This window comes from Ips typographus, linkage group LG5 (assembly GCF_016097725.1).
Source record: "Ips typographus isolate SLU linkage group LG5, UJ_Ityp_2.0, whole genome shotgun sequence".
Classification (NCBI taxonomy): domain Eukaryota; kingdom Metazoa; phylum Arthropoda; class Insecta; order Coleoptera; family Curculionidae; genus Ips; species Ips typographus.
Genome location: NC_138426.1, coordinates 11055496 through 11071250, shown reverse-complemented (window position 1 = coordinate 11071250; position 15755 = coordinate 11055496). Strand labels below are relative to the sequence as shown.

Below are 15755 nucleotides of genomic sequence, written 5' to 3'. Positions count from 1 at the left end.
CAGTTACTTGTCATGTTTGTGTTGTTATAAAGGGGCTTACCTTAGTCAGTTCGGATGAAGAAACCCAAATAACGTCCACTAAAACTAAAACTATTAATCCTAGAAAGATTCTTTGGCTTTTTACTAGTGGTGGTATGGGGTCCATTTTACATCATTCTCAGTTAAATTACCCTAAAAAGCAATTAATAATTAAGCGCAGGCAAGCGTACTTAGGCATTTTCTTGACAAACAAGGCATTTAAAGCAGTTTAACACTAAGAAACAAACTGAAAAACGTTAAAATTAGAGGACGCAAAGCTTTCAACACCCAGAAAATTGAAAAATCAAAACAAAAAACAAAACACACACATAACCTATCAATTTGTCAACTGTCAGTTTTTTTTAGATATCAGTTTGTTGCCTATCACGCGACCACTTATGTGGTATTAGTTACAAAGTCACGTGACACTAATTAATTTTGTTAGGTAACTGTCAAAGCAAATAATTAGTGAGTAGTGGCTACCGTACCCTTAACGGGTGTTTTAGGAGATGTAAAAGCCGCGATTTGCACTGGGGTTTATCGGTTAATTATAACAGTTAGTTCTAATAATTATTACAATTTTTACAACTGTACCATTCGTCTACATTAGTACTTGTAAGTTCTTAAAGCGAATTTTTTATGTTGATTAATTTCACGTCAAACGAGACATTTCCTGCTCTAGTACCACTTTTTTCATATACTAATTGGAACCGTCGCTTGGTTCATTGGGTACTAGTTCAAGGATGGAGACAGCCGACAAAGATCCGTCTTTTTTTGGCAAACCACCTTTACATTGTGCAAGGTTGCCAGATTAAAGGATTTTTCTCAACCAATAGGAATATTTTTTTCTTTGGAGTATTTTTTGGAGATATTTTTTCGAGTAATTCCTTCCGGGGAAAAAATATTTAATAAGGGAATAACTGGGGATTTTAGGTCTAACACTTACTACTCGAAACAGTTTGAGTTTGTGAGGAACGCACTATACCTTAAAAATCTGTGTTTTGTATTTCAGTTTGGGGTGCACAACAGTGTTCTAGGCACGTTTTCTCAGTTATTAATGTTTTTTCCATAAAAACTCTATCTTTATAAAAAAAAGCAAAAGTTTTGGGCTACATTTTGAAAAGTGTCTGAATTACTTGAAAATTTACTTTGTAGCCAAATTTTGGAGTTGTAAGTATATTTTGAAGCTCAAAAAAGTTTGAATTACTAGAAAATTGACAATCCAATCTAATTTTGGAGTTTTAAATCAAGTTTCAATGCCAAAAGTGTCTGAATTACTTGAAGATTGATTTTTCAGTCAAATTATGGAGTTTCAAGTCAATTTTTAAGCCTAAAAGTGTCTGAATTACTTGAAAATTGACTTTCCAGCCAAATTTTGGAGTTTGTAATCAATTTTCAATGCCAAAAACTTCTGAATTTCTTGAAAATTGACTTTCCAGTCAAATTTTGGAGTTTCAAGTAAATTGTCAAGCCGAAAAGAATTTGAATTACTAGAAAATTGACTATCCAGTCTAATTTTGGAGTTTGAAATCAATTTTCAAGGCTAAAAGTGTCTGAATTATTTGAAAATTGTTTTTTCAGTCAAATCTTGGAGTTTTAAATCAATTTTTAAGCCCAAAAGAGTTTGATTTACTAAAAAACTAACTATCCAGTATAATTTTGGAGTCTCAAGTCAATTTTAAAGCCCAAAAGTGTTTGAATTACTTGAAAATTTACTTTCTAGTCAAATTTTCGAGTTTCAAGTTAATTTTAAAAGCCAAAAATGTCTGAATTACTTAAAATTTTACTTTCCAGTCAAATTTTGGAGTTTTAAGTCAATTTTTAAGCCTAAAAGTGTCTGTATTACTTGAAAATTGACTTTCCAGCCAAATTTTGGAGTTTTTAGTTAATTTTCAAAGCCAAAAATGTCTGAATATTACTTGAAAATTGACTTTCCAGTCAAATTTTGGAGTTTCAAGTAAATTGTCAAGCCCAAAAGAATTTGAATTACTTGAAAGTTGACTATCCAGTCTAATTTTGGAGTTTGAAATCAATTTTCAAGGCTAAAAGTGTCTGAATTATTTGAAAATTGTGTTTCAGTCAAATCTTGGAGTTTTAAATCAATTTTTAAGCCCAAAAGAGTTTGATTTACTAAAAACTAACTATCCAGTATAATTTTGGAGTTTCAACGCAATTTTCAAGCTCAAAAGTGTCTGAATTACTTGAAAATTTACTTTCCGGTCAAATTTTGGTTTCAAGTCAATTTTTAAGCCCAAAAGTGTTTGAATTACTTCGAAATTTATTTTCCAGCCAAATTTTGGAGTTTCAAGACAATTTTAAAGTCCAAAAGTGTCTAAATTACTTGAAAATTGACTTTCCAGTCTAATTTTGGAGTTTCACGATGGAGTCATATGAGGAACGCACTATACCTTCAAAGTTTTGTTTTTATGTTTGGGGTGCACAACAGTGTTCTATGCCGGTTTTCTCAGTTATTTGTGCTTTTTTCATAAAAACTTTATCTCTACAAAAGAAAGCAAAAGTTTTGGGCTACATTCTGACGTTGGAACGAATCTTCTAACTGTCACAGGACCCTAGATAGATGCTGTCAAATTGTGACATCTTTAGAAAGCTTGTTCTCTTGCACTGCTGTGTTACCCGGCCAATATTTCGCTTATTTGTAAGTTTTGAAAGAAAATTATGTTAAGTTAAAATAAGGCCAAAATTACAGGCTATATTTTGATGTTTGAATGAAGCTTTTAGCTGTCATAGTAACCAGGTCATCTTTGGAAAAATAGAAGGAAACTGATGAAATGTATTAAAATCCAGGAATAACAAATTATAATCTGTGAAAATGATTTTTTTATTTCGACTGGGAAAATCGAGTCGATTGATCTGGCAACCCTGATATTGGGTTTGACCGGATTCTAAGTTTCATGAGTCATCTTTGGGGGTACCAAGAATTGATGTAATTAGTTTCACAGGACCACAAGGAAATTAATGGTAATGTACACTAAATAACATTGTCAAAAGAGGAATTTGACTGAAAAAAACTAGTATTACGTATTGTTTACTGACCTTTTCAAAGGAACCTTGAAATGTTTTGAAGGAAGATGATACTCAGTTAAGTAAAAGAAATATATTCGGTTGTAGGTACCAAAAACAAAAAAAAATCTACATAGGCGTACAACTTACATTTTAATGTTTACAAATTTTCTTTCAAATTTTAGAAGTTTTACACTTATTTGGTTTTTTAATTATTCCCTAGGGTTTTAAATGGTTCTTTTAGAATGTAAATAGTTTTGGCATAATTGCTGGTAAAGGGTTCTTGCAGTAAATTTTTTAAGGACGACTCTGATGATTAAGTGGCCAATGCTCTTTTGGTGTCTTCACGTTACAATGCAGATTTTCCTTTATTCTCATTCAGGAACCGTTGAACAATCCCCCAAATAAAAAAAATTGGTACTTGGTATAAAAATTAGATCGATGTTATCTCGATAGTCAGATCGACGGGTCACTAAAATGGTACTGCTAAAACGGGTACCTGTTTGTCTTGTAATAGTCCCATTATTGTTGTGTTTGGTGAGTTGCAATCCAGTTTTTTACAACTACAATTTGCTTGATAATGGATATTATTACGGGTAAGATCAACTGTAGATACTAAATGCTTTTAGTTTTGTATATAATTGAATTATTCACAGATACAAAACAGATACAGGACAGGAAAGACACGAACAGGGTACCTTAAAATCCACCCCAACTGGTCAAGTACCATCAGTTTCGGGTTCTTACGAATACGAACTAGACGGTATAATTACTGTAGTGACTTATGTGGCTGACGAAAAAGGTTTCAGGCCTATAATACAACTACGCAAAAAAATCGAAAATCAACCTCTTGGATTCACTCTAGATAATAGGATAGACCCTAAATTGCTAGGATCTTTAGCTGGAGGAGGACTAGGATAAGTTTGTCATTAAAAAATGTCACATTTCAAAGTAATATAGATGTGAAATAGATTATTTGTTTTTTTCTGACCTAGTTGCCAAAGAAACCTCTGAATACAAACATATTACTAGTTTGGTTGAAACTTTAGGTGAAAATGCTTCAAAATGGTAAAGAAAACCTTCACTCTTCAACAATTAAAGGTAACTTACTTAATTTTCACTGACCTTAATTCAGCACTACATGCAAGGGTTTAAAAGAGCGATAAACACTAAAAGCACGTTTGTTTTTCCTATCCCACTGTAGGAAGTGAGCTTTCAGGAAAGCCAATTAGCAGGGATATTGAGATGTTGGAACCAGCTCCGATGGAAAAATTTAATTGGTTAGTCCACTTGCAGCATGTTCGAGGCGAAATTAACGCTTGCAAAAATCTAATTAAGTCCGAAATTACTAGGTGCCAAGGCAAAAACGAATACGTGCTCTTTAAGCAGGTAATAACCTAATTATATGTCACACTAATTAACTTTCAGTGTTTTACATTTAAAGTTTTGTTATTAGAATTTGAACGTTTAAAAATTTCAAATTTTAAACGTCAATGTTATGCAAAAAAAGGCCATTATTTTGAAAACTTATTTTTTTTAAGTTTTATTTATAAAACTTCAAAAACTAACGACTAACGACTCTAACCGTTTTTGAGATATGTAGAAAAATGTCCGAAAAAAGGTAATCAAGTTTGACACCCTCTAGCGGCCAAACGAGGCAACTTAGCAGTGCCCGCTTAACGTCACGTGATAGCTCCATTCATTATCTACCTACGATCATTAGATGTGTTTATACTGAATGTTTCAAATAATCGAGTTATTCGCGATTTTTTGGAAAAATGCACCAAAATTTCGTCCAAATGAAGATTTTTCTTGGCTTACTATACTGACCGCCGCCATATTGGTTCTAAACCTATCAACGTGGACATTTTTACTAATTTTGGCATGGAGAAAACGAATTCGGTGCCCGTTTTGCTGTAACTGCCGCCATATTGTCCCTGACCTTGAAATTATGGTATTTTTGACAGTTTTCAAAACATGACACCCATAAAAAATGACATTTTGACAAATGACACTTTATGTGACATTTCCACCATTAATCTAAACCAATTAAGGCAGTTGAAGACGATTTTCAAAATTCAAAAATGTTGTTTCTAAAAAAAATCAAAGGATTACTTACTTACCTTACCCTCTTTAAAAATGTAAAAAACCTTTTTTTTTATTTTTCAATGCCAACCGGTACGTTGTACGAAAAAATGATATTTTTAATAAAAGTTAGGTCTCTTTAAGGGGCATAGACTGTAAAAATTTCACACTGCTAACTTAAGCCGTTTTCGAGATATTTAGAAAAATGTCCAAAAAAAGGTAATCAAGTTTGACACCCTCTAGCGGCCAAACGAGGCAACTTAACAGTGCCCGCTTAACGTCACGTGATAGCTCCATTCATTGTCTACCTACGATCATTAGATGTGTTTATACTGAATGTTTCAAATAATCGAGTTATTAGCGATTTTTTGGAAAAATTCACCAAAATTTCGTCCAAATGAAGGTTTTTCACGGCCTACTATACTGACCGCCGCCATATTGGTTTTAAACCCGTCAAGATCTACATTTTTACTAATTTTGGCATGGAGAAAACGAATTCAGTGCCTGTTTTGCTGTAACTGCCGCCATTTTGTCCCTGACCTTGAAATTATGGTATTTTTGACAGTTTTCAAAACATGACACCCAAAAAAAATGACATTTTGAAAAATGACACTTTACGTCACATTTCCACCATTAATCTAAACCAATTAAAGGAGTTGAAGACGATTTTCAAAATTCAAAAATGTTCTAAAAAAAATCAAAGGATTACTTACCCTCTTTAAAAATGTCAAAAATCTATTTTTTTTTTTCAATGCCAACCGGTACGTTGTACAAAAAAATGATTCTTTTAATAAAAGTTAGGTCTCTTTAAGAGGAAAACAATGTAAAAATTTCACACTGCTAGCTTAATCCGTTTTCGAGATATTTAGAAAAATGTCTATACGGAATGTTTCAAATAATTGCAATTTTTTCTAAAATTGCACCAAAATTTTGTCCAAATGGCCTTGGCCTACTATACTGACCGCCATATTGGATTTACACGTGTCAAGGTGGCCATTTTAACTAATTTTAGCATGGAGAATACAAATATGCTGTTTGTTTTGCTGCAACTGCCGCCATTTTGTCATTGACTATGAAATTAGAGCATTTTTGACAGTTGCTTTTACGGTTAGTGTCTGATTTGACAGGCCATAACTTTGGTTATGTGAGAGTTACAGAGTGGTTTTTTTTACAAAAATGTAGCCAAAACAACGCTTTATTTGATCACCATGTATAACTTGACCAGAAAATTTTATAGTGAGCGCCAGATGGAGAAATGTCCAAGTGACACCAAGCTCAAGCCCAAAAAAGCAATGTCTGCTTGGACAGGCCATAACTTTGGTTAAGTGAAAGTTATAGAGTGGTTTTTTTTACAAAAATGTAGCCAAAACAACGCTTTATTTGATCACTATGTACAACTTGACCAGAAATTTTTTTAGTGACAGCGCCAGGTGGAAAAATGTCCAAGTGACACCAAGCTCAAGCTAACAAAGGCCACATTCGGTTTCACGCTCCATGGAGCGAGCAGAGCTTTTTTGACGTCACGATGACGTAATTTAGCAAAACCATAGTTTGACCAAGTGTCAAATTACGTCATTGTGACGTCAAAAGGCTCTGGTCGCTCCATGGAGCGCGAAAACAAACGCGGCCAAAGCAATGTCCGGTTTGACAGGTCATAACTTTGGTTATGGAGTGAATCAAGAGGAAAAATTGAAATTTTGCTTAAATTTTTTGTTCGAAAATATCCATTAATAATACAGTAGTAAAAGTAGTAAAAAGAAAACATACACACATTAAAAACAAACAAAATCTCAGATTACGTTACTGTGACGTATTTTAGTTGACCGTTCAGTACTCCGCTGGACCCTAACCTAACCTAATTTTTAAAAAAATTATCTTTTTCAATTACAATTTTTTAGATTACGGTCCTGAACTTCAATGTTGATTTGACATTTGGTTAATTGACATTTTTACTTTATTTCAACCTTGTTCAATCTTTTAAAATCAACATTAGGTTGAATTTTAGTACAACGTTTCTTCAACGTGAGAACAAAATTCCAAAAAAGTTTTTTCTGAAATGTTTACTTGAAAACATACTTAAAAAGGTTGCAATTGCTGAAAATTTTCTAAATTTTTTAAAAACCAATTTGTTTTACGTACACTGACTATTTTGGTATCTGAATTCTCTGTTCCAATTAAAGTTACGTCAAAAGCTTAAATAGTAACAAATTTTAGGGTATCATTCAAAAGCAGGAAGGTAGCATTCAAGAAGCTTTGGACACTTTCCAAAAATGCTTGAAACTGAATCCTTTAAACGTATCGATTCTGAAACAAGTTGCAAAATGTTTGTGAGTAACGTTTTCTATTAAATTCCCTAGTGATTAAAATGCTTATAATCTTTGCCAGGTATGACATGAAACGATTCCGTCTGTCACTGAACGCTTTTCTGGAAGTGGAACAACTGTCCAAAGCACCGGATTGGCAACTTTACTACTTAATCGGTAATTTGCCACACGTGATAAAACAGCTCTAACAAATTACCTCTATTTTTTTCCAGCTCAAACTTATATGAAGTTGGGAAATTCGGTGAAGGCTAAGGAATACGCCCATAAAAGTGTCAAGGTGGGAAAACAGGAAGAATCGTACGGTTTACTGATGAAAATTTTGATTTCCGAAAAGGATTTTCGATCGGCGGTGGCTGTAGCCAATGCAGCTATTGAGTATTTGTTTGTAAAATTGTTTTTTGTTTTTGTTTTTCTAGAAAAATGAATGTTTTTAGTTCATGTCCTGATAGTGTAACCCTACTAACCGAAGCAGGTTTGTTGTATCTGAAAACAGGACAATCACAACACGCATTTGAACGTCTGAGCCAAGCTTTAGCTTTAGAGCCAACGTGCGCTAAAGCTCTTTTAGGGGTGGGATATATAACCCACGTAAGCCACCCTTATTTTCATTAATTACAAAAGCTTTTTATAAGTAATTTTTGTGTGATTTCAGTTTAATTGACCAACCACAAATCAGATTGAAATAGGAGATTAATATAGAGTCTAGTTGTACTTTTAAGAGATTTTTTCATTAGTTTAAAAATTCGTAAATTTCTAAATTTCAGAAACACGAAGAATATGACGTGGCATTGGGTAAATACAAAATAGCAGTCCTCTACGAACCGGAATCTATTGCCTTATGGAACAACATAGGAATGTGCTTTTACTCAAAACAGAAGTATATTGCTGTAAGTTTTTTTTGTTTTTATTCTCTTCTGAGCAAAATTACCGTTGAAAGTTATACAGTATGATGCAAATCATACTCAGAATGTTCTCAGTAGCACTTAGAGGTCTATGAAACGTTCAAAATGGTCTTAGAGGCCTCTGGCAATTTAAAACAGTTTTTGGAAAGTTTAAAACAGTTGTGGAGGGCTCTGAAACTTTTCAGAATGTTCTCAATAGCATTTCGAGGTCTATGGAACGTTTAAAATGATTTTAAAGGTCTCTGACAATTTAAAAAGAAGTTTAAAAGAGTTGTAGAGGGCTTCGAAACTTTTTAGAAAGTTCTCAGTAGCATTGAGAGGTCTATGGAACGTTTAAAATGATTTTAAAGGTCTCTGACAATTTAAAAAGAAGTTTAAAAGAGTTGTAGAGGGCTTCGAAACTTTTTAGAAAGTTCTCAGTAGCATTGAGAGGTCTATGAAACTTTTAAAATGGTCTTAGAGGCCTCTGGTAATTTAAAAAAGTCATGGAAAAGTTTAAGACAGTTGTAGAGGGCTCTGGAACTTTTTAGAATGTTCTCAGTAGCATTTAGAGGTCCATGGAACTTTCAAAATAGTCCTAGAGGCCTTTGCCAATTTCAAAGAGTTCTAGAAAAGTTTAAGACAGTTGTAGAAGGCTCTGAAACTTTTCAGAATGTTCTCAGTACCATTTAGAGGTCCATGGAACTTTCAAAATAGTCCTAGAGGCCTTTGGCAATTTCAAAGAGTTCTAGAAAAGTTTAAGACAGTTGTAGAAGGCTCTGAAACTTTTCAGAATGTTCTCAGTACTATTTAGAGGTCCATGGAACTTTCAAAATAGTCCTAGAGGCCTTTGGCAATTTCAAAGAGTTCTAGAAAAGTTTAAGACAGTTGTAGAAGGCTCTGAAACTTTTCAGAATGTTCTCAGTAGCATTTAGAGGTCCATGGAACTTTCAAAATAGTCCTAGAGGCCTTTGGCAATTTCAAAGAGTTCTAGAAAAGTTTAAGACAGTTGTAGAAGGCTCTGAAACTTTTCAGAATGTTCTCAGTACCATTTAGAGGTTCATGGAACTTTCAAAATAGTCCTAGAGGCCTTTGGCAATTCCAAAGAGTTCTAGAAAAGTTTAAGACAGTTGTAGAAGGCTCTGAAACTTTTCAGAATGTTCTCAGTAGCATTTAGAGGTCCATGGAACTTTCAAAATAGTCCTAGAGGCCTCTGAAAATTTAAAAAAGTTTTGGAAAAGTTTAAGATAATTGTAGAAGGCTCTGGAACTTTTCAGAATGTTCTCAGTAGCATTTTCCATGATACTCCTCCTCTGGCAATTTAAAACAATTCTGGAGAAATTTAAAACCGTTGTAGGAGCTCTGGAACTTTTCAGAATTTTCTCAGTAGCATCTAAGTAAGTCTATGGAACTTTCAAAATGGTCCTAGAGGCCTCTGGAATAGTTAAAAACCGTTGTAAACGGCTCTGAAACGGTCTTTGGCACATTCAAATATAAGGATTTGATCTTTTCTCTATATCTGGACGGTATTTTGGACACAGAATTGCCCTATACAAAACGACTCTGTTTATAATCTTCTTTACAGTCTTCCTTACAGCATTTGGTGGTAAAATCATAATTTCAAATCTTTCTTAAAAACCTAAATTTTACATTTTTTAATCAGTACTAAACTATCGAAAAAGTATGGAAAATACAGTACATACAGTTTCAGGTTGGATCAGAATGTGTAATTTTAATCTACAGGATGGTTTCACGTCAAAAACTGTCAATTCAGAGCTTAATTCCCATTCAAAAGAATGAATGAACCTTGTTTTGTATTTATTTAAAGTTTTCATATCAAAAAAACAACTTTAAAGTAGAATTTTGCTTCAAACCAATTATTTTGCAATTATCTGCTGAAATGACTGGTCCTGTTAAATTAAAATCTAAAAGCTAGTTATAATTGGGGTCAGATACAAGTTTTTTCATTAAGAATTTATCAAAAGCAATGTCGCTTTACTTCGAAATGCATTAGTACAGGAAATGGAACAAAAAGTCACCATAACGAGAAACACACAAAGTTGTAGTTAATATTAAATAAGTTGCATCTGCAACTGGAAATTCACGTGACTATATTATACTTCTCTTCTAACTTTTATATAAAATTAAATCCTAAATTCCTAACACTTTAGCTTTATGTGGGTCAAAACGATAGAACCATCACACGTAAACAAACTCTAATACAGGACAGTTAACGATTCCAGGCCATTAGTTGTTTGAAACGAGGATTGTGGCTGGCACCCTTAAACTGGAAAGTGCTTTTTAATTTGGGACTGGTTCACTTGGCCACCAATCAGCCGGCTTCTGGATTCAACTTTGCTTGTGCCGCCGTCAATTTACGACCCGATTTGGGCGAATGTTTCGCTTTACTAGGACGTAAGTTTGTCTGTTTTTCTACCCGACAATTTTGAAATTAGTTAGTGAAAGTTAAGAGAAACACAGTTATTTGCAGTAATACAAAAGGCATACTGTATAACAGACATTAATAATAATTGGTACTGCAAACAAAAATAGATGTAAAATTTAAAAACTCCTAGCCTACATCGCGTTGATATACTTTCCAGATTATTTTTAACCGAAGGTTACAATGTTCGTATTTGTTACTTTAAAAAACTTATATTTACATCTTAAACCTTAGGAAGTAATGTACCTTTTATTTTATACCTTCTTAGAGTAAAAATTCACTTGTAAGCCTAAAAAAATGTTGTTGCCTTGTAATTGCTGGACAATCAATGGTAATAATTGTAATTGTAATGGTAATAAAATATTTTCTGATTGTTTTACTTAAAATCTCATCTAGTTGTACTAATCGAAGAACTTTGTTTTTGTGTTAAATTAGCTTTTAATAAGGTTAATTACCTGAATTCATTCACAACTTAAATTGATTATTTGCGTGTAAAGACACTTCTTCTTCTCTTCTTCTTCTTCAGCCACTTCCTGTCCACTCCTGGACGTAGGCCTCTTTCATGTTTTTCCATGCCGTCCTGTCCTGTGCCATCTGGAACCACCTATTTCCCGCTTGCTTTTTGATGTCATCAAGCCATCTTGTCTGTGGTCTTCCTGTGCTGCGCTTTGTTTCCCTTGGTCGCCAGTGTGTTAATCTATTTGACCATTTAGTTTGGTCTTGTCGGGCCACATGTCCCACCCATTGCCATTTCAGTTCTGCAATACGTTCTATTATATCTACGACCTTGGTTCTTTCTCGGATTTCTTCGTTTCTCTTTCTGTCCCTGAGACTAATACCCAGCATCGCCCGCTCCATCGCTCTTTGCATTATTCTGAGCCGATTTGCGGTTTTTTTGGTCATTGCCATCGTCTCGAGGCCATAGGTCGCCACCGGCATTATACAGGTGTCGAAAACTTTTCTTTTAAGGTTAATAGGGATGGTACCATTTCTAAGTATATGCTTCATTTTTCCGAACGCTGCCCAAGTTAGTCTTATTCTTCGTCTTATCTCCGCCGACTGGTTTTCTTTGCCTATTTTTATTGTGTGTCCCAAATATATATACTCTTCCACGTTTTCCAATTCTATCCCATCTATAAGTATGTGTTCTTCGTTGTTACTTATTATTTTGGTTTTTGAGATGTTCATTTTTAAGCCAACCTTTTTTGAAGCATCATTCAGTTGTTTTACCATGTCACTCAATTCATGTCTGTTATTACTTATCAGGACGATGTCGTCGGCAAATCGGAGATGATTTAGGTAGGACCCGTCGATGTTAATGCCTTTTGTTTCCCACTGTAATGATTTGAAGATGTTCTCTAGCGCCAGGGTAAATAATTTCGGAGATATGGTGTCACCCTGTCGTACTCCCCTATTCACTTTGACTTTATCTGTTTTTAAATCTTCATTTATTTTGACATGAAAAGTGGCATTTTCGTATATATTTTTCAATAAATTTGTATATCTGGAATCTATTCTAGCGTCGTCCATTGCTTGTATAGAAAGACACTTAAGACGTATTAAATTAATGAATCTTTTCCCTAAAGGCGGCTCTAATTAACCCAGACTCTAGTTCATTAAACAGTGACTCTAATTCACTCTTAATTCACTCTGAGGGAGTTATGACCTTACTTAAAGCCAAGACCACACTAAAGTTGTAACAAGACGCAATTTGGTTTAGAGCACGCAGACTTGACAAGAACAGATTTAATAGGACTGGAGAGATTATTTTGGGTCACTTTGGCTTTCTTAAGATATCAAATTAAGATAAAATTCTGGTAGGCTTTTAGGCTCTAACAAAATGTACAAAAATCAAGTTTTAAAACACCCAAGATGAGAATATTCAAACTGATGGAGGCTCGGAGTTTTTAAATATTTAAATTTGGTATTAGGTAATAGTAAAAAATAAATAATTAAGTTACCTAACATATATTAGCACAAATAGTATATTAACAATGAAAACAGTTTTAAACAAAAATAAATACGTAAGTTTATGTATAAAAGATAAGTTTCAAAGTTCCTAGCCTTTATCACTTTGGTTTATACAGCCAATTTTGGTTTCTTCGACAAACATTTGCTTTAGTTCGATTTTTGGTGACATTTAGTATATTGCATTCAACCCAGTCAGTTAGTATAAAGGGTGTTCAAAAAACAGTTAAATTTGAAACTAACACATTTTTTGTCTCTTGAACAATTTCCGTACCTCTAACCATTACCAAGATATCCGATTTTTTTACTTTTTTATGGAAAATGCATCAAACTTTTGAAAATTCCGTATCTCCGCCGTTTTTGGGTTTTCAGCGACTGGAAAGCGCTCAAAATGTTTGTCTTCAACTGTTCTTTCATTTGGTGCTAACCGTAATACGATTGAAATTATACAGGGTGTTCAAAAAACAAAAAGAAAAACAGTTCAATTTGAAACTAACACTCTCAGTTGATATTTCGTATTTTGTTAGCTAGGTAAGTAGCTAAAGGTAGCTTTCCTTAGCTGTTGCTGTTATTAGAAAATTATTAACTAAAGCAAATGAGGCTAAATAAACTTTTAAAAAAATAATTATAAAATTTATTTCCATATAACTTTAACATATTTTTTGTATGTGACTTTCTTAATAATTTATGATTTTGCATATAACCAGTTTTATTTTTAGATACACTTTTCGAGTTGAAAGACACCGAAAACGCCTTAAAAGCGTTCAAACAAGGCCACAATTTGACCCCATCCGACCCGATTATTACAGCAAATACCGCATTACTTTCCTCCTTATTGGGTCTGATGGAAGACAGCGGGGAATTTATCCAGAAATTCGACACGCTTTGCGAGGAAGGCCAAAACATTACTCGGGAGGTAAGCGACCATTTCCGGCACGCGTTCACTCAAATTGTTTTAAGTAATGATAAACAAATTAGCACAAGTTATGTTGCGCCATCGTGATTTTCTAATAATAACCGATAGACAAACATTGTCAACGATAATTATAGATGTAGCGCCAGATGGGTATTTGAATTACCCAATAATTGTGTTTATTATCGATCGGGAAAACAATCGAAAAATGGTAATTATAAACAAATTCAGTTTCTCTGACGGGCGAAACAATGTTGTTAATCACCCTCAGGGAGATTAGTAATAAAACCACCCTTCTACACTGTTAAAAAATGAATATTTATGGAATTTTAACGTCAAATTCTAAGCAGGGATGCAAAATGTGCTTAAAACAGTAATTTTCTCACTCCAAGTGGGTTTTACAGGCGATTTTTTCCTTGACTGTGCTTTCAAACTGTGTTTCTGTCAGATCAAACTTTGATACCACTTTTCTTTCTGACTGTACTAAATTTTGTGGTGTTTTTTCATGTTATTGGATAGAAAATTTAATGAGGAATCCAAAAATGTACTTAAAACAGTAATTTTCTCACTCTAAGTGGGTTTTACAGGCGATTTTGTCCTTGACTGTCCTTTCAAACTGTGTTTTTGTCAGATCAAACTTTGATACCACTTTTCTTTCTCATTGTACTAAATTTTGTAGTGCTTTTTCATGTTATTGGATAGGAAATTTTATGAGGAATCCAAAAATGTACTTAAAACAGCCATTATCTCACCCCAAGTGGGTTTTACAGGCGATTTTGTCCTTGACTGTGCTTTCAAACTGTGTTTCTGTCAGATCAAACTTTGATACCACCTTTCTCTGTGACTGTACCAAATTTTGTAGTGTTTTTTCATGTTATATGCTAGGACATTTAATGAGGATTCCAAAAATGTGCTTAAAACAGTCATTTTCTGACTCTAAGTGAGTTTCACAGGCAATGTTGTCCTTGACTGTGCTTTCAAACTGTGTTTCTGATACTTCAAACTTTGACCCCACTTTTCTCTCTGACTGTACAAAATTTTGTAATGTTTTTTTATTTTATTGGATAGGAAATTTAATGAGGAATCCAAAAATGTGGTTAAAACTGTCATTTTCTCACTCCAAGTGGGTTTTACAGGCGATTTTGTTTCTGACTGTCAAACTGTACGCAAAAGTTGCAAAAATGATTTCACGCTGCTTTCTTCGCTGCCATCCTCATTTTCGTCATTTTTTGTATTTTTGTGTTTTGTATTTTAAATTGCTTTATTTTTATTTTTTGTCTCTCACCTGTGCAAAACAATCTTGTTGTTAATGCATCAATAAAAATATCTATCTATCTATAAATTTACGCAAAATAACATAATTACAGTGTTATTTTCTGTACTATCGCAAATCTTGTTTAACAGTGTAAATTTGTTGAATTTTTTAACGTATGTCTTTGAATGGTATTAACTGTTCTTCTACAGCAATTTGTAAATTACTAATGCTAAGATTTCCCAAGTGGTTTTATTCGCAGCTGTCTGGAAGTTGAGCTCCAATCTACATATTGAACGTTTTCAATCTACTTTTAGTCATCCAGATTTCAGTACATTTTCTGTAATTTAGTAAAGTGAGTTAGGAATTCAAAACACTTCCACAAAAGAAGTAAATCCTCAACCAAAAATAAGTGTAAAATGAGACCCATGTAAATTGCACATACAAATATCTCAAAAGTTGTTCATATACCATATTTTTTCATATTTTTCATGTACTATAACACTCTGTATGTAATTTGTATGTAATCAAGTAAAACATTGATTTGGGTTCTAACCAGTTTTGATCGTTTGTTCTTAAAACAAGCTTAAAACAGTAGTGAACGTAGTTTAATAAAAATTTACAATACATTTTATATTTTTGTAACAATTTCAGGCTTCAGATTTGATCGAAAAACTGAAAGATGCCAAACACACCTTGGTACCAGCCGTCCAGAATCCAGAACCCATCCAGGAAGCCGAGGAGAAGCTGTCAAAACTAAATGACGATGAAGTGTAACTTTTTAATTATTATTAACAATTTGTTGGTTCTTGCAGATATTAAAATTGAAAAAAAAATTGCAGCATTATTA

At 33.5% G+C, this 15755-nt stretch overlaps 3 protein-coding genes across 9 annotated transcripts in view; 2 read left to right on the top strand and 1 right to left on the bottom strand.

Moving 5' to 3' along the window:
* LOC145729298 (solute carrier family 35 member F5) overlaps positions 1 to 4183 on the bottom strand; it is a 14911-nt gene extending 10728 nt beyond the window's left edge. For 2 of the 4 annotated variants that reach the window (XM_081979992.1, XM_081979989.1), the window contains exon 1: positions 41 to 335. In XM_081979992.1, coding sequence (XP_081836118.1) covers positions 41 to 145 — 105 coding nt within the window. In that variant the 5' untranslated portion in view covers positions 146 to 335. Of the gene's footprint in view, positions 1 to 40; positions 336 to 612; positions 632 to 4164 lie in introns of those variants that run through there. The other 2 variants (XM_081979990.1, XM_081979991.1) reach the window with 2 other exon arrangements.
* LOC145729313 (flexible cuticle protein 12-like) lies at positions 2801 to 4011 on the top strand. Its single transcript, XM_081980023.1, has 3 exons — positions 2801 to 2997; positions 3422 to 3635; positions 3696 to 4011. Exons 2-3 carry the CDS (start codon positions 3517 to 3519, stop codon positions 3958 to 3960), a joined length of 384 nt encoding a protein of 127 aa, XP_081836149.1. The 5' UTR covers positions 2801 to 2997; positions 3422 to 3516; the 3' UTR covers positions 3961 to 4011.
* Positions 4043 to 15755, top strand: LOC145729297 (BBSome complex member BBS4-like). 4 transcript variants are annotated; one of them, XM_081979984.1, is made up of 10 exons: positions 4043 to 4140; positions 4244 to 4428; positions 7339 to 7451; positions 7510 to 7604; positions 7661 to 7829; positions 7883 to 8036; positions 8213 to 8335; positions 10573 to 10744; positions 13460 to 13656; positions 15560 to 15755. In XM_081979984.1, exons 1-10 carry the CDS (start codon positions 4095 to 4097, stop codon positions 15680 to 15682), a joined length of 1377 nt encoding a protein of 458 aa, XP_081836110.1. In that variant the 5' UTR covers positions 4043 to 4094; the 3' UTR covers positions 15683 to 15755. The 4 variants fall into 4 exon arrangements, with proteins under 4 accessions (XP_081836110.1, XP_081836111.1, XP_081836112.1 ...); XM_081979985.1 differs by having other exon boundaries at positions 7661 to 7823; positions 15560 to 15754; XM_081979986.1 differs by having other exon boundaries at positions 4076 to 4140; positions 4259 to 4428.